The following is a 22128-nucleotide window of genomic DNA, read 5'->3' as shown; positions in this document are numbered from 1 at the left end:
CAGGATTCAGCAGATTCCATTTAATGTCATGTGCATATATATCCATACATTTACTTATGTCAATGGTTCGGATGTGCGTGATGCCAGGTCTTGAAAAATCTACTCCTCGGGTTACGTCTGGGAGCGTGAACTCTCAAAAATCAGCTCAAAAATCGGCTGGGGTCAAGTCGGGCTGTTTAAAAACCGACTTTTAGCCCCAAAAGTTGCCAAGGTAAAGCCGTGAATTGAAGGCAGAGCAGGCAGAGCTGAGCCCCAAATTCCCACCCAGCTCTGCAAATGCTGCTGCAAAGGGCTTGGCCAAGGAACCCCTCCCTCCTTCCGTCCCTCCGTCCCTCCCAGGGAGACAGAACTGATAAGGAACGAGCTGCTCCCCTTCAGCATCCCAAGCAGAAGCAACACCCCACCAGCTCTCCGGGACACGTTTTGGCCAAGGCTGAGGAACAGGGCAGAGAGGTGGAGATAAAGTATCCCCACCGCCACCCCCCCAAAAAAAAAAGAAAAGAAGAAATGACACTTTCACCACCACGGACGCACAGAAATTGGCTTCTCTTCTCTTTTTTTTTTTTTTTTTCTGGTGTCCAGGGGCCAGGACTGGCAGGTCCTGGGGGAAGGGATGCCCCCCCTGCCCTGTGCCACGTCCCAGCAGTTGCGGGGTAGATTTTTCAAGGCCTGGAGATGGCTCCCAGGAAGGCTCCTCCCGCCCGCTCGGCATCGATTGCATAGCATTTATTTCAGATAAGGCACTGTTTTGCCCAACAGCAATTCCACATCAATGCAGTTTCCGTACAGTCCACATCGGATGGCCTACAGTGCAATAACATCAACTTAAAGGCAAGGTTCGGAAGAATAAACCCAGCTTTAAATTTCAACTGAATATTAAAAAGATAAAGGAAACTACATTTTTCAAAAGCCTTTTTTATTTTCCTTCACCATTGTTGTTTTACAATACAAATATCACCTTGTGAATACACAAAAAACCTACAGAAGATAACTCTGCTTCACGTAAAATACAGAATGGATATATATATATATATTTATATATATATTTTTCTCTTCTTCATTCTTTTTTTTATAAAAACTATTTTTGTTCTGCGCATTGGCAAGTTTAGGATAGGAGACTTCCCCAAACATACAGTATGTATGGTAGGAGTGAAAACTTTGAATTACATGCAGTTTCTGCACAAATATTTTAAAGAAATAGATTATCTTTGTTGTTTTTCAACAACGCTTCGATAAGGGGATGGAGAAACCATTCGTAGTTCACTCAGTGATCATTTGTAAAATTCTTAAAAAACAGGAGTTCATGGCTGTTTTGCTTTTTAAAATCCAGCTACCAAGTAGACAATAAAGTGATACTTTTTTAGCTTGACCTGCCCACAATGTGTGAGCAAGGTCGGACCCTTTTTATTTGGTGGGGTGGGAGGTTTTTCCCTACACGTGGCAATTTCAACATTATAAGCAAATTTCCAGTTTAATTTAGCTATAAATGCAAAAATTAGTAATTATACAGTATATATAATTCTGCTTTCATGGAATACTTTATTTTAAATAAAAACATTTAAGACTGCCTACTGACCATACAATCAAGACAAGAAAGGCACTAGAAACATAGACAAATCTCTCTCTCTCCCAAGAAGCATTTTCTTTAAATTCTTTAACTCTCTATTCTCTGACATGTAAAAATCTTTTTAAATTTAATTTTTTTTATACACATTTTGAAAAATAAAGTTAGGAAATACTTAGAAAATCACTTTACATTTTTTTCTCTTTTTTTTTTGGTGGTTTTTTTGTTTTGTTTTTTTTGCACTATTTTGACACAGTCAGTCACTGCAGATTCTACAAAATCAGGATTTACCAAACCTTTCTGTGTCTATCATCTTATTCGTAGCATGGTGCAACAGGTAGAAAGATTTCTTGATTTCACCCAAGGCAGATATTTAGAAACCTTCATATAGTCATTTGCTAGAAAATGGCTTACAGCCCAATCTTTGGGGCAAGAGATATGAAAAGTATGTTTTCCCAAGAAAATAATATGCTTTGTTCCCAGACGTGACTGGAAAGACCAGAACTTATGATATAAAAGCTTTTCATCTATGTCGTCGCATCATATACAAAGGAACATGGTGATGGGCAAATGCAAATCCCAACTCTATCAACAAGAAATGTGTAACAGTGCATGATCAGTTAAATTCTCTTTATTGTTGTCCAACGCAGATCCTTTGGAGAGAAAAAAAGATCACAGTGCTTACCAGGTAACTGAACAGGTCAGGTCCAGGGAGCTGCTAAAGAAAGGGTCAGGGAGCGGTGGATTTTTTTTGTTTGTTTATGGCATCTTCTCTTGGAGTTGTGAGCACTTGGGACAGGTCCTTGTGGGGCTGTGCCGACACCGTTACGTGTCACTCACCAGGCGGCTGTACTTCACCTGCCGGCCCCGCGCCAGCGCCGGACACCGCAGGGGCCAGTGGTAGGAGCGAGGTACAATTCCTTGGACATTCTTCTCAAAGTACTGGAAGGGCTTGAACCACCAGACCCTTGCGAGGAGGTTAGTTTGGGAAGCTTCTTTTAGCACCTGGCGGCAGAGAAGGACAACAAGAGGATTGCTGAAGGGCTGGTCCTTTATCCGCACGGCTTCAACGCGGACCGGTCATCGGTCGGCGTCCTGCTTCCTGCTGCTCCCAAAAATCTCACCTCCCAAACACACCCCAGCCTCCCTGCACACACCAAACGTTGCTCACCCCTGTCTACAGGACCTCAGTTGTTTGATGGGCCCACAGGAAAGGAGTAAGTGGCCCAAAGACCGCTGTCTGCTCTCCCTTGGGAATGAAAGGGCCATCCCAAAGCACGGGTGTTCCGTGAGCGCCTCTGAAATTCCATGTAGCTCAGGAATCACTTTGAGGCCCGGCCGTGTGCCAGTGGAGCCACGAGGGGGGCACGTCCCATCTGGAGGAAGTCAGAACCCTGCCCTGCCCTCCAAATGCTCCCAGACTGCTCCCACCTACCTTCTGCTCCTCTCAGCCCTGAGCGAGCCCCGGCTCACAGACACACAGAGCGGGCAGGCCCCAAGGGAATTACCCAACCCCCCTGCCGCCTGTTTTCCATGCCAGAGCCAGGGATCCCTGCATCCACCCACCCAACGGGAAGGCACAAGCACAGGGCTTGTACACTGAGCTTAATCTCCATGTCAAGCTCACGTGTCAAATAAATCCGCTGATGCTTTTCATTTTAAGGCCAGGCAGAAGCCCCAGCACGAGGCAGGAGAGAGCAGCACACCAATGTGTGCTCAGGGAAGGATCCAGGGACTGGCATTTCCCAACATCCTGGCAGCTCAGGGCAGCAGTGTTAAGCCACCTCCTGAGTCACATCAGGCAGCAGAACAGGAGCGTTTCCACACCAAGGGCTCTGCTGAAGCAAGTCCTCAGTAGGATTTGGAGCACTCCTGACTCCAGCACTTCCAGCTTGTTCTGAGAGCCCAGGAGCAGAGGCAAAGCATGGAATCCTCTGGGGCTGCGTGACAGGAGCTGCAGAGTGGGGGCACACACTCCTGTTGCACACAGTGCCTCCCAAACTGACTGAACATCAAAGGGCACTCAATTTGCAAAAAAGGGATTTGTCTAGAAATGTACCACAAGGCTTGGCTGTGATGTATTGCTTCAGGCAGCACCAAAGCAGTGGAATAATGAGGTGGGAGCTACAAGGCCTTCAGGGGGCTGGAGCCAGGTGTCCTTTAAGGGCCCTTCCAGCCCAGGTCATTCCATGATGATTCTGTGACAGGATCTAAAGGTCTGCACTGTCACAATATAAATTCATCTTCTACCATCGTAGGAGGTCTTTATTAAATATAATTAACAGCACATGCCACAGATAAGCAAAAGATCTTTGACCATGAGCACAGAAAATATTTGGACACCAATATGCTGCTACGGACTTAAAAATGTCCCTTAACTCCCTTGTCCGCTATTCGTGGGAAAGACTTGTGCATTTTCTCTCAGAGAATCATGGAACACCCAGAGTTGGAAGGGACCCACAGGGATCACTGATCTGGCTCCTGGCCCCGCACAGACACCCCAACAATCCCACCCTGTGTGGAGCTCTGGCAGCCTCGGGGCTGTGCCCATTCCCTGGGGAGCCTGGGCAGTGCCTGAACCCTCTAGGGGAAGAACCCTTCCCTGAGATCCAGCCTGCCCTGACCCAGCAGGGCAAGTTTCACTTTCCTCAGCATTGTCAGCTCCTCTCTGATTGCTCCAGTTCACCAGCCAGAACACCCTGGGAACACTTTCAAAAATGGGCTCATTTTCAGCAAGGCCTCCTCTTGTACCTCGAGAGACCTGTGGTACAAGCCACAGAACACGGGAAAACCCCAGCTGGTCTCAACAGCCAAACAAAACAAAACTAAGGCAAAAGAATCTAAATGGTTTGTTCTATCACAAATGTGGTCACCTGGCCCAAATTCAGAAGGACTTCAAAGACTGAGTTTACCCAGGGGCAGGAGAGCCCTGCCTGCCTGTGGAAAGACCCTCCCATATTTTTGTGGTCAAAACACGAGAAGAACCTAATTAATGATGCCTCTTTCTCCCCTGCAAACCCAGCAGTTGGAGGGAAGAGAGGGACTCTCCACAGGACATGGGTGAGCCTGGATATTCCCCACCCCATCCCCCCAGGCTACAGGAGGGGCACCCAAGGAGCGGGAGGAACTCACTTGCTGGTTGGCCATTGTGTGGTACCACCAGAATAGCCTTGTAGTGATGTAGTAAGCCACCACCACGTCCACAGTGTAGTGGTCATGAGCAAGGAGGATGCAGAACATCCCCACCATGCTGAGTGCCCAGCAGAGCCAGTGGTACCACCAGAGTCGCCGTGGGGAATCTGCAAGGGAGAACAAGCAGGGATTACTTCCAAGTGGAACCTTATCAGGACTACTGCTGTGATTAGCAGAGGTCATGGGCTACAATCCTGGCTGATACAGAGATGCCTGTGCTTGAGATTAAGAGCAGGAATGCTGAGATCACAAAATAAGTATCACTCTCTTAAGGTGTAACTTAAAATTGTACTCCGGGTAATGAGATCCTTGGAAATGAGAAAGGTTATGAAATCTTTGAGAAAGATTAATATACCCTGGCCAGGCAAATTAACCTGCTTGTGTTTAGATGGGACATTGGGAAGGAATTCTCCCCTGGGAGGATGGGCACGCCCTGGCACAGGGTGCCCAGAGCAGCTGTGGCTGCCCCTGGATCCCTGGAAATGCCCAAGGCCAGGTTGGACAGGGCTTGGAGCAGCCTGGGACAGTGGAAGGTGTCCCTGCCCATGGCAGGGGCTGGGATAAGATGTGCTATTCTCCCTTGGGCTCCCTGGGATAAGATGGGCTATGGTCCCTTCCAATCCAAACCATTACAATCCCTCTGGTGAAGGATTTTCCCCTACTATCCAGCTTGAGGCCGTTTCATCGTGGAAAACGCAGGTATTTGAACTCAAACTGTGAAACCCCTCAGTCAGGAAGGGATCCCACACGAGGAGAGCAGCAGGGCACTCACACTCTTTGATGAACAGGTAGGTGAGGGTTAGGATGACGGTGTGGCCGCTGTACAGGTAGTCCCCACACATGTTGTGGGAGCCCGTGATGGACAAGCCTCCGCCAGCAATCAACTTCATTATCCTTCGCAGGTGAGATTCCCAGTCTCCAAAGAGCTGTGGAACAGCAAAACACAAAAGCATAGTCAAATACCACAACTCAAAGCAATGGTTTTAACCAGCAATTTGGCCTTTCAGTTCCTTTCCCTTTCTGCTTCGATCCACAAGATCAATCAGCAGATAAATAAATCCTCAGCCTTTCCCAAAAGTTGGCAGCACATTTCTAGCAGGAAAAAGACTGGAAATGAGACAGCAGTGTTTTGATGCTTTGCACCTCTTGAAGCTGGTGCTCTGGTGAGATTTTCCTTCTGTTCAAGAGGCACTGCACTCTAAAATAAATGAGGTTTAATTTAGTTCACATTGTTGGTAATAGCGCAGGCCCTACTGGTGATTATCCAACAGAAACCAGGAGGAACTGCCCAGGCTGAACAGCCAGCTGCCAAAACCAGGATCTGATGAACAGAAGAGCATCTCACTCCAAACCCTAAGGCCTTGGAAAAGTCTGCAAGTTATTTCTTTCCACTTCCCATTCCAACAGAAACATCTGTTGTGTCTGTCAGAGCACGGTGCCAGACTTGTGCTTTGAATCCACAGCAGCCCAAACAGGGATCTCCCTCCACACTTGGATTTGCTCTGATCCACTCCCAACCATGGCATTGGCTCATGGAGCATTCCTGAAAAAGCTTCAGTTTGCCCAAGGACAGCCAAATCCAAGCAAACTGAGACCTTCCCGTGAGGACACTCTACTCCCTCTCCCGAGTGACCGAGGGCAGCTGGCACTGCCCAAGACCTTCGCTGCTCTCAGCTCTTGGCCAAGGCCAAATATTAAACAAATTCACAAAAAATGTCTGCCATGGGACAACCAGGATGTGTGGGGAACCTCTGGGACCCATCAGGGACAAATGGGTCAATGCACACGAGTGCTGCATCCTCACCTCACTGCATGGTGTTTGAAAATCCATGGAAACCATTGAACTGTCTGAAGGAAACAGATCCATCCACAGGCTGGCCACTATGTTTTTATTTTAAAGTTTGGCCTTGCTTTAAGAAGTGGAAATTAATAATTTCTGACAGACCTGAGCATGTTCTTTGCAGGAATTAAACGTTTCCTGCTAACAGTTGCTCACAAACACTAAATTGCTCCCCAAAGCCCACTTTTCACAATCACATAGAACTCAATAAGGTGTTGAGAGGTTATTCTTTTCCCACCAGTACAGTTAGAGCTTTCAAGAAAACTCAGCTTTATCCTTAATCTTATCAAGGCCCTCAGTTTGTCTCTGCTTGAGTAATGAGAAGGATTTGCCAACGCCGTAAATTCCCCAAACGGGCAGATTTACTCACTTCAGCCCATAAATACCTGCGTTCTCCCTTTTTTAATTTCCTAGCAGCAGGCTGTTCAAACACAGTGCTGATTCCTTTCCCACTCCTCTTTCCAAAATCCCTCCAAAAGCCACAAAGGTCCTCCCTTGGCAAACACTGGCTGGGCTTCCCCAAGGAACCAAAGCATTTTGGCTTTGTTTGGATGTGCCAATCCTCACCAAAACAACAACAGCATGTGGATCAAGTCCAGTCAGGATTCTACTGCCTGTACCTCAGTGATTTTACAACCTGCCACCTGATTTATGGCTGTGCTTCTGCCCTTTCTCCTGCTTCAGGTGCATCATAGCACAACCAGCCCCAGCAACTGCAGTAAGGACCAGGATTCCAGCAATGCCAGGGTGACCAGAGACGGATGCAACACCACCAGCCCTGTCCAATCTCCACCCTGAGCACGTGAATTACCCTTCCAGGATGACCACAAGGGGCAAGCACCTCTGTCCCAGTAGCCTGGTTTCTGCCACAGCTTTCACAAGCCTAATTTATCCCTCGCAGTCAGTGCTGGACTGGGGAGGAGGTGAGAAGTCCTTGTGCTAACAGAATTGCAAAAATATGTGCAGGAGTCAGCCTTAGGAAAGTCTCTCTGGGCCATTCTCAACCACGAATCGTATTTGGATTTGACACACTGAGGTGTGTATTTAGAAATCAGTGACTCACATATGGCAAAGGTTTCACACCTTCTACAGCTTCACTGGGGACAGAAACATGCTGATCATGCACATTAGTTGAAAATGCCACAGAAATTGGGTAGCTCAATGCTTTGAAAGGGGTGGGAGCACCAGCACTGCCCTGCAGCACCTCTCAACACCTCTGCTGAGAGGGCAGCCAGTGACCTGCAGAAAGATGTCCCTGTCACACCAAACCAGTGTTCTCAGATTCAAATTATAGAATGGTTTGGGCTGGTTTGGATTTAAAGTTCATCCCATTCCACCTCTGTCATGGGCAAGGACACCTTCCACCATCCCAGGCTGCTCCAAGCCCCAATGTCCAGCCTGGCCTTGGACTCTGCCAGGGATCCAGGGGCAGCCACAGCTGCTCTGGGCACCCTGTGCCAGGGCCTGCCCACCCTCCCAGGGAACAATTCCTTCCCAATATCCCACCTAACCCTGTCCTTTGGCAGTCTGAACCCATTCCCTGTGTCCTGGCACTCCAGCTCCTGATGCAGATTCCCTCTCCAGTTTCTCTGTATCCTTCACACCCTGGAAGGAGCTGTGAGGTCTCCACACAACCTTCTCTTGTCCAGGCTGAGCAGCCCCAGCTCTCCCAGCCTGGCTCTAGAGAGGAGGTGCTTCAATCCCCTCAGCACCTTCATGGCCCCCTCTGGACCTGCTCCAACAGCTCCATGCCCTCCTCAGGTTGGGGGCACCAGAACTGTGCTCAGAATTCTGGGGGGGCTCTCATGAGAGCAGGGCAGAGGGGCAGAATCCCCTCCCTTAGAAACACTTCTTGAGAAAGCAGTTTTGGGAAGAGCAGGACAACAGGGGAAACACACAGATTAGAGCATGGCAGGGCAGCCAGAAGGAGTTTACCTTTGGAGAACACTTGAAATGCATTCCAGGTACTGGGAGTGTAGTCACATACATGGTAATACACCGGTACAGGTATAGTGTGCCAACTATACAGAAAAATCTTCTGCTAATTATAGACCTGGCAGGGAGAAAAAAACAGGCAAAAATAAGGAGGTCACTCAAGGCAAACAAAATCCACAAAGGTAAATAAAACAAACCACCAGCTGTTTTCTCCTGATGCTTTGGAAACTCGTGACACTATTGGCTTACACCTGGGAATGCTGAACCACTCCACAAATATTCCCACGCCTTCCAGGTCAAGAACACAGGAGCAACTCAACTCCCACCGCCCTTGAAGGTGGTCACAGGAAATCAAAGGATTAGGATGCAAAAGCCTGAGCAGATTTGATGCTGAAGACATTAAAGGGGATTTCATGCCCCACACCCCTCCATTAGCTGTGGCCATCACTGATTTCCTACTCAAGACAGGGGATAAAGTTACAGTATTTTCATTCTAAGATGAAAAGGAGTAAGTTTATTTCAGCTGACACACAACTGAGTGATTACAAAGGGTCTCCTGTATAACCCAGAGGAACGAGAGAACACATCTTCCCTGAGCAGCATCATAAAGGAAGCAGTTCACATCAGCAAGGAAAGCTCCCAAATAAAAACACAGAGCTGCTCTGGCTGCAGGACAGGGTGTTTGCAGGGAAGCCACTCAGCAGCCACAGCTGCAGAGATGTTTATTAGTGAGAGCTGATGTTCACAGAGAGGGCAGATGCAGACCTGGGGTACCGTGAGATGCTTCTGCAAAACCAGTATGAGCACCCGCGGTAAAGGATTGGCTCAGAAGGGACAGCCAGCCCCAAAACTGCCCCACTGGTAACACCTGAAAACTCCTCAAAGAAAGACAATTAAACCTCTCCTGGCACATCCACCAGGACAGGAACAACCTCTGGAGAGAACCTAAGGAAATCACTGCTGGGGTTACAGAAATCAGGGTGAACCCAGTTACGACAATCATCCTTTGTGTGCCACTGGCTACAGACCCAGAGGGTTTTGGTTCATTTTAAATCACTATTCTTTGAACTTATGGCCATTTCAAGCTGCAGGTTCCGGCATTCACAGAATCCAAGAACAGTCTGGATTGGAAGGGACCTTAAAGCCCATCCAGTCCCACCCCTGCCATGGGCAGGGACACCTTCCACTGTCCCAGGCTGCTCCAAGCACCAATGTTCAACCCAGCCTTGGACACTTCCAGGGATCCAGGGGCACCACAGCTGCTCTGGGCACCCTGTGCCAGGGCCTGCCCACCCTCCCAGGGAACAATTCCTGCCCAATATGCCACCCATCCCTGCCCTCTGGCAGTGGGAAGCCATTCCATGTGTCCTCGCACTCCAGGTCCTTCTAAAGAGTCTCTCTCCTTCTTCCTTGGAGCTTCCCTTCAGGCACTGGAATTCAGTTGCTGTTTTGCTCACTTTTTAAAAAAATAATATTCCTATCAAGCTGAGCTCTTTCGAAACTCAAAACTGGTCGTAAAATTTTTCAGTGCTTTTGGCACAGTTAAAAAACTGGAGTGCTCCACTCTCCAAGGAGCATGAGTTTGCAACGCCAGATCAGTAACACCTTGAGTGCCTTGATTTATCAGGAAAAACCCAACTCTTGCAGGGTAAACACATTTTGCACTGGAGTACTCACTGCTGTAACACAGTATTCCAGACTTTTTTCTTCCCTATTCTGGTGTAAACATGGGCAAAGCTGAGAGTTAAGAATGATAATTATTAATCTTGCTCCACAAACTGAAATTTAAGTGTGGAGGGCACCATTCCAGTGGTGCAGAGTTCCATTCCTCTGCAGATTTTTCCTCTAAGATCTCACCCTTGTGGCTTTTAGAACCAGACATGAACCTGCTTTTTTCTTTATAACATAAAGGCAAAGAGGGGGCTGGGGATTAAAGCCCGAGCAACACCATATTCTGAGAGACCGAAGAAGTGACAGCATTTTCCCGAGCACTGAATGTCTTTGTTTAATTAAAACTACCACTTGATTTTGCTGGATTTCGCATATTTTACCTTAGGAAAGTCTGAGAGAGTTCTGCACTGTAATATAAAGAACAAAATAAATGTAAAAAGCCTATTTCCTATTTGTGTGAGTGTGAGGCTCAGAGCCAGCCAGCAAGTACAACCTCCACACTTATTCCTGGCCCAGAGATCTCCATTCCAGCTCTGCAGACCTCAGCAGAGAGCACACTGCTCCCCTAGCCCCATGAGCCAACCACATGGCCAATCCTGGCTTTGTGCTTCTCCCACAGCATCTGGGAATGCTTCTCAGAGAAGTTAATCTGCCTCAGCAGCTTCCTTGAGCCCCCTGTGGAAACTCCAGAGTGCCCAGCCAGACTTGCTCCTGCCTTCAGGAGACACCAGCCCAATCCCGTGCCATGGACAGCATGAGAATCATAAAATCCCACCATGATTTGGATTGGAAAGGACCTTAAAGCCCCTCCAATTCCACCCCTGCCACAGGCAGGGACACCTTCCGCTATCCTAGGTTGCTCCAAGCCCCATCCAGCCTGGCCTTGGACACCTTCAGGGATGAGGAAGCAGAAGTGAGGAAGGCCCATCTGGCCCAAAGCCCTCCCTTTATTTCTGAATTAAGTTTCAAAGGGAGGGGATAACCCCACCATAAAAGGGATTCAGCTCTTTCTGCAGCACTGAGCCACCACTCCTTTGGTGTGCACCATCCAAAACCACAAGAACAAGGTCCTCCAGATAAAGCCACCTTGCTGGGCTCCTGTTCCTGCCAGCACCTCTCCTGCTCTTCCCTTTCTCCTGCTCTCCTCTTTCTGCTGCTCAGCCACAGCTTGGGCCTCTCGGACCTTGATCCCTCTGCTCGCGGATAGAAAAGAGGGATTTTGGTCTTCAAAACATTCCATGATCAGTGCATACACTAACCAAGCTCTGGGACTCCCTGGCATCTTCTCCTAACAGCAGAAAAGGCCCTTCCAAAGGGGACTTCCCATGGCAGGGGGTTGGAATGGGATGATCTTTAGGCTCCCTTCCAGCCCCAAACATTCTGTGATTTTGTAACATAAATAAAAACAAACACCCCAAAGCAAATGGGGAAATTTCACATCTGCCAGTGACATTAATATATGTATGTTACCACCAACTCAACCCACATCTCACTGCTTCAAAACCTCCAAGGATTCTGCTGTTCTTCACCTACAGGCTCTGCTCAGCTCCACCACAGGGTGTTTGATCCCTGGTATGGCCCTATTAACCTGACACCTCCTTCTTGAGGGCAATCCCACCCCACCTCTCTAGCTGTTTCCCTTGGGTTTAAAATCATGGAATATCCTCAGCTGGAAGGGACCCACAAGGATCATTGATCCAGCTCCAGTCCCTGCACAGACAACCCAACAATCCCACCCTGTGTGGAGCTCTGGCAGCCTCGGGGCTGTGCCCATTCCCTGGGGAGCCTGGGCAGTGCCTGAACCCTCTGGGGGAAGAACCTTTCCCTGAGATCCAACCTAAAGCTCTCCAATGGCACTTGGCCATTCCCGTGGATCCTGGTTCACAGATGCCCTCACAAAGAGCATGAGTTGTGATCCCTCTGAACAAACAGCGAGCTCAGAACATCCTTTCATCCAATCCACAGCTTTTCACCCATGAAAAAGGTTCAAGTTAACCATGCAGGCAAACACAACCAGGGGTGTTGTTCAGTTTCTCAGGGAACATTTGGACCTCTGCCTTCCGCACAAGCAGCTCACGCTGCATGCTACCTATTTCAGCTTTGAAAACTGAGATAAGTAGATCACAACAAGCCTCATTTTGTTTGGGTGCAAACCATCACCTGCCCTCCAAAAGCTGTCAGAAGCACTCAAGTTTTGAAAAGGTTTTACTTACTTGTATTTTAAGAGCAGCCACTGAACAAACCACAGTCCTACAAGGATCATGCCGTTGATTTCACAAATAGAAAAAGCCCATTGCACCCGATCAAAGCGATCAAAAAATGCATCTGGGAGGGGAGGCTGCACCTCCTTGGGAGGCACTCGTTCATGAACCACCGAGATAGTCACCGTGGTGAAGACGAAACAAGAAAGTGCATAAATAAAAGCCAGGAAAGTCTTGCCCCACTCCATGGGATACTGCGAGCGCTCCGGCTCCGGCATGGGGATCTTGATCATCTCCTTCTTGAACCCATTGGGGACCCCATTGAGCTTGAGCGCGGCGCCGAAGCCGTTCTGGCGCGCGGCGTCGCCAGCGCGCACGTGCCCGTTGGTGTGGCCGTTCTTGTGAGCCTCCATGTGGTGAGCCATCTTCAGCCCCTCGATCATGTTCAACAGCCGCTGGCCGCTGTCGGAAGACACCCGGGACAGAGGGGATTTCTTGAAATCCTCCTCCGTCAGGTTGATGAGGTCCCGCCCGGTGAAGCTCTTCAGGGGCTCACAGTACTCCGGCACGGCATTGTCCGTCAGCCAGCTGGTCACCTCCTCGGGTGACCACAGCACCACTTCTTTCATCTCGCCAGGGACGGTGGCACATGGGCTTTAAAGCGGGCAGCGGTCACTGCGGCTGCAGCGCGGCGGGAAGCTCCTCCTTGGCTTCATCTCGTCCCGGGAATGGGTTTGGCCAGAGGCAAGAGCCTGTCCCTACCCAGCCGGCACCAGCGTGTGGGCGCCGCGGCCAGCATAGGAAACGCTCTACTTCATCTTCGTGTTGCCATTCTTCTTCCTGGGGAGGGGGAGAAAAAAACAAAACCAGGCATTAGGACAGCATTTAGCCTGCAGTTCATGGCCAAAGCCAAAATTCCTGCACAAAACCAGCTGCGCTTGGGATTGACAATGCACTCTAGAGGGTAAAGAGCAGAAGATCTGAGCTCCAGCCTTGTATGCACAGCACTGTCCTTCCCGAGCTTGCTGCTGATTTCTTAAAAGATTTAACACCACTTTGCAGCTTTGGGAAGCCTCTTTCCTGCTCTATATTTGTTACATTTTCCATTTCAATGCTCTAGTCCATGAGCAGCACCCAAACTCCTCTTACAATCATCATACTCATGGATTTAAGGAGCTAGAGAGCAAATGCCTGGTATTTTTTGTGGCAGAAACCTCTTCTACCCCTTACAGACTGGTACCTTAATGCAACGTGTGGCACCAGTGATTGAATACGAAACCTGTTTTTCATTCTGCAAGGCAAAGATCCTAAAATCACAAAATCCCAGACTGCTTTGGGTTGGAAGGGACCTTAAACCTCATCCCATTCCACACCCTGCCACAGGCAGGGACACCTTCCACTAGACCAGCTTGCTCCAAGCCCTAGCCAACCCACCCTAGAATTCCTCCAGGTGCCACATATAGTCATCAACACTAAAAAATTAATGTAGATAAAGGATCTACTCTCTGGGCCCAAAGAGCAGCAGGAAAATCAATAACCAAGCAGATTAGCCTAAAAATAAATGGAAGTATTTAGATTTGCAAGTATTTAGCAGCTCTGTGAGGTAAATTTTACTCTTTACAGGGTATACTGCTCCAATTCAAAGAAATGTTTTCTACCAGCTAAAAAAAAGGAACCAGAAGAATTTTTTTTTTTTTTTTTAAAGAGGAACTAGATAAGAAACTTCTATACTCAATGAATTGCAGAAATAGCTTAGAAAAGCTGATGGCTTCCAGTACAAAAGTTAAAAGAACACAGAAGTTACTTGCTTGGAATCTCTTCCTGAAATTTTTGAGACACGAGCAGCAAACAAGGCAGCGATCACCACCACCAGCAAATCCTCAGGTCTGAGGTGTTTATTCAACCAACCAACCAACACTGCTCCTCCCCAGAGCATGAGAGGAAAGCAGTGGAAGACCCACCATCCCACAAACCACATGCTCTGCTGCAGCAACATAAACATGAAGTGACAAGGTAACAGCACAGGGAAAAAAACACTTCATATTTTCAAAAGTCAAATCAAGCCTTTATCAGGTGTAAGAATATTTTTAGCCTCTTACAGGCTCCCAAGTATTTGTGTTTCATCAAAATTGTGACTGAGGATAACCAAAATAATTTACCCTACTGGCACAATTCGAGCTGAAGTGGCTCAGAACAGATATAGAGCTTTACTCCTATGCAAACACGACCACACTACACACCAATTCATTTTTTGACCTGTTACCTCTAAGCTCAGCAAGAAACACAAGGTGCAGTTTTTAATTTGTTTTTCCATGGAATGAACTGTGATGGTAGAGAAAAGAAAAAGCGTTTGCTGGAAGCACTGCCAGTACTTTGGACAGGCCACCTCTCACTTACTGGCCACACCAGGAATGTGCACATATTTAAATTCATGGAGCAAGCAAGGATGAAGATGACTCTTCCACTTTGTGCATATCTGTGTTGTTTTAAAGCAGAAGTGAGGATACGGCTCTATTTGCTTCCTTTGCTTTCAAAACTGAGGAAGGCTTTCAAGCCACAGATCGCTTCATTATTCAAGTTATGTTTAGCAAATCAGTACTTAGTTACAGAGCTCTGAACATGGAAAAAGGGTGGCCTGAATTATGCATGGTAACCCACATTAGAAGCTCCTGCAAGGCCGGGACTGAGCAGCAGTTCAGCTCCACCCACCTGTCTCCGTGTGCTCATTTCAAATCCCGGCTCCGGCAGCACAGATTCCCAACAGACAATCCTAACAGACTTCTTGTTCCTTCCCGGGATGGCGCCTCACAGCGCTGATAAAGCCAAAGTTATTTATTTTCAAAGCTGTTCCCCCACCCGAGCTCTGGGCCTGCAGCAGGGCCCAGCTCCCCATGCTGTCTCACAGCCACGGCGCTGCCTCTCCCACTCTTGTCTTACAATCCAGCCTGGCTTCGGGGCTCCACGAGCTCTCCGTGGGCACCACGAGGTGGGGCTCTATTAATTACACCTTTTCAGTTTTCAACACTGGAGTGCCCGAATCCCAGCTTCCCAAATCCCTAAACCTGACAGAGCAGCTTCCCGTCCACCCCAACGACATTTTTAAGGATTCAGAATCCCAAAGACGCACTTCAGGAATCCCAAAGACACACTTCAGGAGCCTGTAGCCAACCTTCAAACTACATCTCCACTGCCTCGGAAGGTCTAGATTGGATACTGGGAAAAATTTCTCAATGGAAAAGGTTGTCCAGCCCTGGAATAGGCTGCCCAGGGCAGTGGCAGAGTCACCCTCCCTGCCTGGAGGGATTGAAAACATTTGTAGATGTGGGACATGGGTTAGTGGTGGCCTTGGGAGTGCTGGGGGAATGACTGGACTCAATGAGCTTAGAGGGCTTGTCGAACCTAAACCATTCCCTGATTATATTCCGTGCAAAGCTGCCAGCAGGTTCTAAGACGAGCTCCAGATGGAAAAATCTGTTGCCAGCTGCAAATAGCACTCGGATACCGGCACAAGAATCCCAAAATGCTGGTGTGACCCCAGGATAGCTGGCCTGGCAGCCTGACAAAAACCAACAAATGTGTGCCTTGCAGCAAAACTGCATGTTTGGGCAATATTGCTGGAAACCACTATCAGTTCCAAATGTGCAATCCCAGCCCCACTGCTCTCACACCCCCAGTGTAAATCACTACCAAGCACCTTCTGTAAAAGCAGAGTAAATGATACAGGAGGAAAGGTAATCCTCTGCCAAGGACACAGGCCATGGAGATGAGTTGTTTCCACTGAGAGTTAAAATGAGGAAAACTAACTAAAATTTTTAACACCACTTATTATTCAAGCCTGTTTTCACAGGCCGTCTAATGGGGGAGGAATACGCAAAAAAAGCTTCTTTACTCAAACCTTCCAGCTTGTCACATTAAAAATTCCTCATTCCCTATGGTGCATCCATGAAAGCTCGATGGGGTGCGGTTTACAGAAACTACGGGGGACTCACAGCCCCCACTGACCCCCTCCCTTCCACAGAAGGTCTTCTCCTCTCCACACAAGCTGAAGGCAGAAGGTGGGGACCAGTGTCAGCTGCAGCCAGGCCACATGCCCAGTTTCAGCGTGGTCCCATGAGGATGGGGCACACAGAAACCTCCCCAACCATGACACCGGTTCTTTAGCCTGGGTGACTAAAAATTCCCTCCATCCGCAGCAGAGCTGCCTCATTAGGGAGCCTGAACCCGACAAGGAATTATAAATAACAATGTGATTATTATCATAACAATACCAACTGCACCACGATAATGATGCTGTGGAATACCAGTACCTCAAAATACCCACACGAAAGCAAAAGCGAGCAAGATGAAACAACCTCATCAAGGGCTCCAGGTCACACCTCCTCGTGTTTACAGGACCTTTCTTCCCAGTTCCCAGCAAACACTGAAGTGCTAACTCAAAACATGGGGAGTAATTCCCACCACCACTTCCATCCACACCTTGGCCACAGCCACCCCAGAGGGTTAAACAAGTATTTGGGGAGCACCGTTACAACCCTGCCTATCAAGACCTGCTCTCCTGAGATGCAGCTGGGCACAAGCAGCAACGGTGGGAGCATCAACATTTTTGGTTAAAGAACAAGATAATCAGCCATGAAATCATCAGCTGATTACTCCTCCACACTCAGAATCCGGAATGATCTGGCCTGGGAGGGACCTTAAAAGCCCATCCAGTGCCACCCCTGCCATGGATAGAGACACCTCCCACTATCCCAGGCTGCTCCAAGCCCCAAAGTCCAACCTGGCCTTGGACACTGCCAGGGATCCAGGGGCAGCCACAGCTGCTCTGGGCACCCTGTGCCAGGGCCTGCCCACCCTGCCAGGGAACAATTCCTTCCCAATATCCCATCCAGCCCTGCCCTCTGGCAGTGGGAAGCCATTCCCTGTGTCCTGTCCCTCCATCCCTTGTCCCAGGTCCCTCTCCAGCTCTCCTGGAGCCCCTTTAGGCCCTGGCAGGGGCTCGGAGCTCTCCCTGGAGCCCTCTCTTCTCCAGGAGAACACCCCCAGCTCTCCCAGCCTGGCTCCAGAGCAGAGGAGCTCCAGCCCCGGAGCAGCTCCATGGCCTCCTCTGGACGTGCTCTAACAGCTCCACATCTTTCCTGTGCTGAGGACAAGGCCGAGCTTTGGGGTCCCCTTGCAAGCAGAAACTGTAAAGTTTCACAATTACCACTGATGAGACAAAACCACATCCACCTAAACCAGCAAAAAACCACCTCCTATGTTTGCTCATCTCAAAACTCCTCCTAAAGCACTTGGAAACCCAACCAAAGCAAAGCAAACCTGAGCCTTCCGAAACCAAATTGTGCCCTGCTCATGTTTGTGCTTTTACTCCCTAAGCTTTGCTGCCGGGGCAACAGTCACTATAGAAAGCAGTCAAATAATAAGCTATTTCAGCAACTTGTCATCAGGAGCCCGGAAATCCTTTCAGAGGCAGTGGATGTGTTCCACTTGCAACCCTCAGCATCCTTCCCAGACAGCCCAGAAAAGTCGAGAGGATCTGACCCTCAGTGAAAAATGAGTCTAAATGAGAGAGGTTCATAAGCACAGCTGGAAGATACAATAATGGTATTTTGGCCCTTGGAAAACAAACTCTGAGGTTCACACTGATAATGTGTGCACGCAAATAAGCAGGAGAAATCCATCTGCTGTAAGGATTGAAGATTTAGTCCTTTTTAACCCAGCCCACCAGTGAATTCCCTAACCCCAATGATGAGCAGGAGTTACACAGAGACCGAGTGCCCCAGATAAAAACTGGGAGCTCTTGTCCTGTGTTTTTAGAGCACAAAACAAACTGTTCACAGCAGCAGGGCCTGAGTCAGTGCTACAGTCACCTCCTCTCCAGGCATTCCATCACGGCCAACAATAACACTCTGACACCTCAATAACTGGACATCCTGTACTTGACAAGCACCTCTGCGCACCAATTTGCAAGGAAAGGGAGCTGCCTGCCACAAATTATGTGCTGGATAGCCCTAACAAGCTCTCAAGCAGTGTTTCACTCCCCCCAGGACAGGCTTGCCTCCAAACCAGCATCACCCCTTCTGCACCACTAACAAGCAAGAAACAGCCAGCAGTGTAAAACCGGCCAGCAAAGCTGGCTTTGTGCTGGAAATGCAAATACATGCAATGTGAAATACCTGTAAGTGTAACACTGAGGCACAGGTGGGCTCACAAGTTGCACAGAGCTCCAAGATAGGTTTCCAAGGTCAACCCCAGATGGAAAACATTGGCCTGTGGACAGACATTAGAGCAAGTGGAGCTACTACTATGAAAAGAGAGGCTGGGATGAAAATGCAAAGCAACGCCCACATCCTCTGAACAGCTACTTACATAGCTTCAGAGGGAGTAAAAGCCCTGCCTGAATACTACATAAATCCCTGAGCAGCCTGGTTTTTTTCTAAATTATTTGATACCAAGAAGAAAAATAAACCCTCACCCTATATTTTCTGTCCTAATTGAATTTAAAAAAACCAAACCGACAACCAGAAATGAAAATCCACTCACAGGTGTAACAGTTCAGAACACAAGCCCAGATTTGAGCATAGAGGATTTAAAACACGAAGTACTTGCAGCATATTTGGATAACCAAACAGGTCCCACCTCCAGATGGGAACACCACCAGGGAGTATTTCCTTCCACGAGACTCCACCAGAGCTTGGAGCACCCTGGTCTCAGTGGAAGGTGTCCCTGCCCATGGCAGAAGCTGAAAATGTCTTTAGGGTCCCTTCCAACCCAAACAACTCCCTAATTCTGTGTTTTATAGCCCTACACCTCAGCTTTCTTCCTCTCCCATCCTCCTGGTGCTTGGCAGTAGTTATGAAAACCAGCAAACACAGAAGGAGGCCTCACCTGACCAGCGGTCTCACCCCAAGACCAGCTGCTAAACAGGGCTTTTATTTTCCCAGGACAGAAATCCTGCTTCCAATGATCTGGGGATGGAAAGGATGGCAAGGGAAGGAGGGCAGGGCAGTTTAAGTTGCAATTATTTCAGGCTTGGAAGTCACCCCAAGTCAGGGGAGGCAGAGCCAGGTACCAGACCCAGAGCTTTTCTGCCCATTCCAGGGGTAACACATGCACCCATCCCATTTTGTACTCCATTCCACAATCCTACTGTCTCAATCCTAAAAAAACCCCAACATCTGCAATGGAAGTGAGACCAATATTGGCTTTTTTTTTGAACAGCTGCAATAGGAAATCCACGCTCCCCACCCCAAACGCAAAGGGAGGTGTGAAAATATTAACAGAACATCACAAATCTTTAAAAGTGAGATTAGACTAGATATTAGGAAAAAATTCTCCCCTCGGAGGGTGGGGAGGCCCTGGTGCAGGGTGCCCAGAGAAGCTGTGGCCGCTCCTGGATCCCTGGAAGTGTCCAAGGCTAGGTTGGACTGGAAGCACCTGTAGAAGGTCCCTGCCCATGGCAGGAGGTGGAACAAGATGAGCTTTATGATCCTTCCAACCCAAACCATTCTGTGATTTTATGAATAATCTGCTCAGACACCAGGATCTTCAATGCTTCCGCAGCTTCCTACAGCAGAACCAACCCACCCAGCACTCCCCAAACTAACCCACGCCCCGTGGGCACCACGCTGCGCTCAAACCTCGCCCACGTGGGATCTGGACACGAGCAGCCCTGAGCGTCTGCGGGCTCAGTGCTCAGGCAGCAGCAAGCTGTGGCTGCTGTCCCCAGCACAGCTGAACACACATCCCCGTGGTGCTGCGGGATCTGGGTCAGCCAGAGATAGGGCAGGGCTGGAAATAGAGCCGCGCGTCCTCGTGCAACCCCGCAGACAAGCCGGTACCGAAGAGCGCAGAGCGATGCTCACCGTCCTCCTGAGACTACCCAAACCTCCCCAGACAGATACACACCACCAAAACACCTTCAAAGGAAAAACAGACGAAACACTGGAAAGGCAGAAAAAAGTGTGGGTTTTTTTCTCTACGAGGCAGGGCAGAAGGATGGAAGCAGGAAAATAAGAAGAGACTAAACATTTTTGACATGCTCCATATTTTAACTCAGTTAGTGCAGGTGTTTTGGGTTTTTTGTGAGATTTTTTTTTTACCTCCAGTGACTACCTAAAAGCCATTTGTTATTAGAAAGTCAGATTTGTTGGAAACCTCTGGGAATCTAAGTGGCAGCATGAATTTAAAATTTTAAAAATCATGGGAACAGAAAGTGAAGTTGGGCCCAAGGAAACTGAGAGCAGTCTTGTGACTGATGGTAATGTGCCTCTGAAATGCAGACTCCAGCATAATTTGGCAAACCAGCCATGCAGATTAGGAAAAGGAAACCTGGCAGAAATCACAGAGAAAACAGATCCTCACTGAAGACTTAAATCAGTTACTTGACATATTTTTTTAATATTAGGGTTTGTTACCAGCCATGTATGAGACAGCAGCCAGACCACAACAGTTGCTCCCTCCCAACTGCCTTTGCCAGGGTTGTAACTAAAGCAAAAGAAAACAAAGTTTACGTGCTAGGATTCCCAGCCTAAAATAATATTTCCATATTTCATTAGCAATATAAATATTTTATTTCAAACATCCTACTTTTGAAGTCCCAACACATCAGACCCACATCAAAAAGACTCCAAGCCTCCAGAGTTGAAATGTGAATATCTATAGACCTTCATGCACAATGCCGTTCTCTGCACTTCAGGTGTTACTTTTCATAAACGCACCCAAAAGACACACCATCAGAATTATTCATTTTCAATGCCATTCCTCTTGGAAAACAAAACAATCCCTGGGTTTGCCTTTATAAATTTAGTTTCATGCAACACCGGGTGTTCCTTGGTCTGAAAGACAAAACACCACACATATTCAAGATTAATTCTGGTATAGTCTGAATTTTTGAACACAGAGTCCTCCTCTTTCCAGCAATACCTGCTCAGAGTTGCACCAAAAATCAAGTAAATTTCTTCAAGACATGTATCTGCAGGAAGGAGAGGAAGGCTCTAATTGCATAGTTTGTCTAGAAAAATCAGAAACACAGGAAAGGGAAGGGAAGAAAAAGGAAAAAAATCCCAAACCATCTTGATTGCCAACAAGTCATGGGTGTACAGCCTGCATGGTGGGGATGTGTCTGACTAGAACCAGATCTCCTGACATTGCAGATGAACTGTCCTGGCATCTTCCTTTTTGTGGTTATGCTACAAGCAGGAAAAACCCTCTCGGTTTATTTGCAAAATCCGAGAACCTTTCATTACGCCCCATCACAGGAAGCTAAATTCCTCTGTTTGCAGTGGAGATCTGCCACCACTGGCCTTGGCCTGAATGGCAAAAACAAGCTCCAGCAAACCCCGTGTGGCTGGGGACACAAAACCTCCACTTCCCGGTCCAGCCATCCAGCACCTCCTTCTTCAAGAGCCACAAGGAGGGTGCCAAACAATTCAGAGTAGCTCTGGTCCCTGCTCCAAGGGTCTCTGGCTTTTGCCTTTTATTGGCAATTTCATCACGGTTGCTCAGTGGTTTGGGAACTGAATGCGACACCGATGATTCAATAAGCCCCAAATTTCAGAATCTGGTCTCCAGAAACCCAAGCCATTCCTTGTCCAGTGCTGCAATGTAGCTTTATCTGTGTGTCAGACTATTCCTACTCATTCCATCAACTGTTCCTACTCAGCTGCTTCTAATCCATGTCAGATGTGACACTGCTCCCATCGATGATCTGTGACATCAGCAAATCC

At 48.2% G+C, this 22128-nt stretch overlaps 1 protein-coding gene across 5 annotated transcripts in view; it reads right to left on the bottom strand.

The window, feature by feature from the left end:
• Positions 1-22128, bottom strand: part of SGMS1 (sphingomyelin synthase 1) — an 88638-nt gene continuing 66510 nt past the window's right edge. For all 5 annotated transcript variants that reach the window (XM_040071184.2, XM_040071185.2, XM_040071182.2 and 2 more), the window contains 5 exons: positions 12416-13243; positions 8532-8649; positions 5529-5682; positions 4697-4863; positions 1-2569 (listed from right to left, as the gene is read on the bottom strand). In XM_040071184.2, coding sequence (XP_039927118.1) covers positions 2390-2569; positions 4697-4863; positions 5529-5682; positions 8532-8649; positions 12416-13032 — 1236 coding nt within the window. In that variant the 5' untranslated portion in view covers positions 13033-13243 and the 3' untranslated portion in view covers positions 1-2389. The remainder of the gene's footprint in view (positions 2570-4696; positions 4864-5528; positions 5683-8531; positions 8650-12415; positions 13244-22128) is intronic.

This window comes from Hirundo rustica, chromosome 8 (genome assembly GCF_015227805.2).
Source record: "Hirundo rustica isolate bHirRus1 chromosome 8, bHirRus1.pri.v3, whole genome shotgun sequence".
Taxonomy (NCBI): Eukaryota; Metazoa; Chordata; class Aves; order Passeriformes; family Hirundinidae; genus Hirundo; species Hirundo rustica.
Note: the sequence above shows the minus strand (reverse complement) of the source record. Positions and strands in the feature narration are given on the sequence as shown.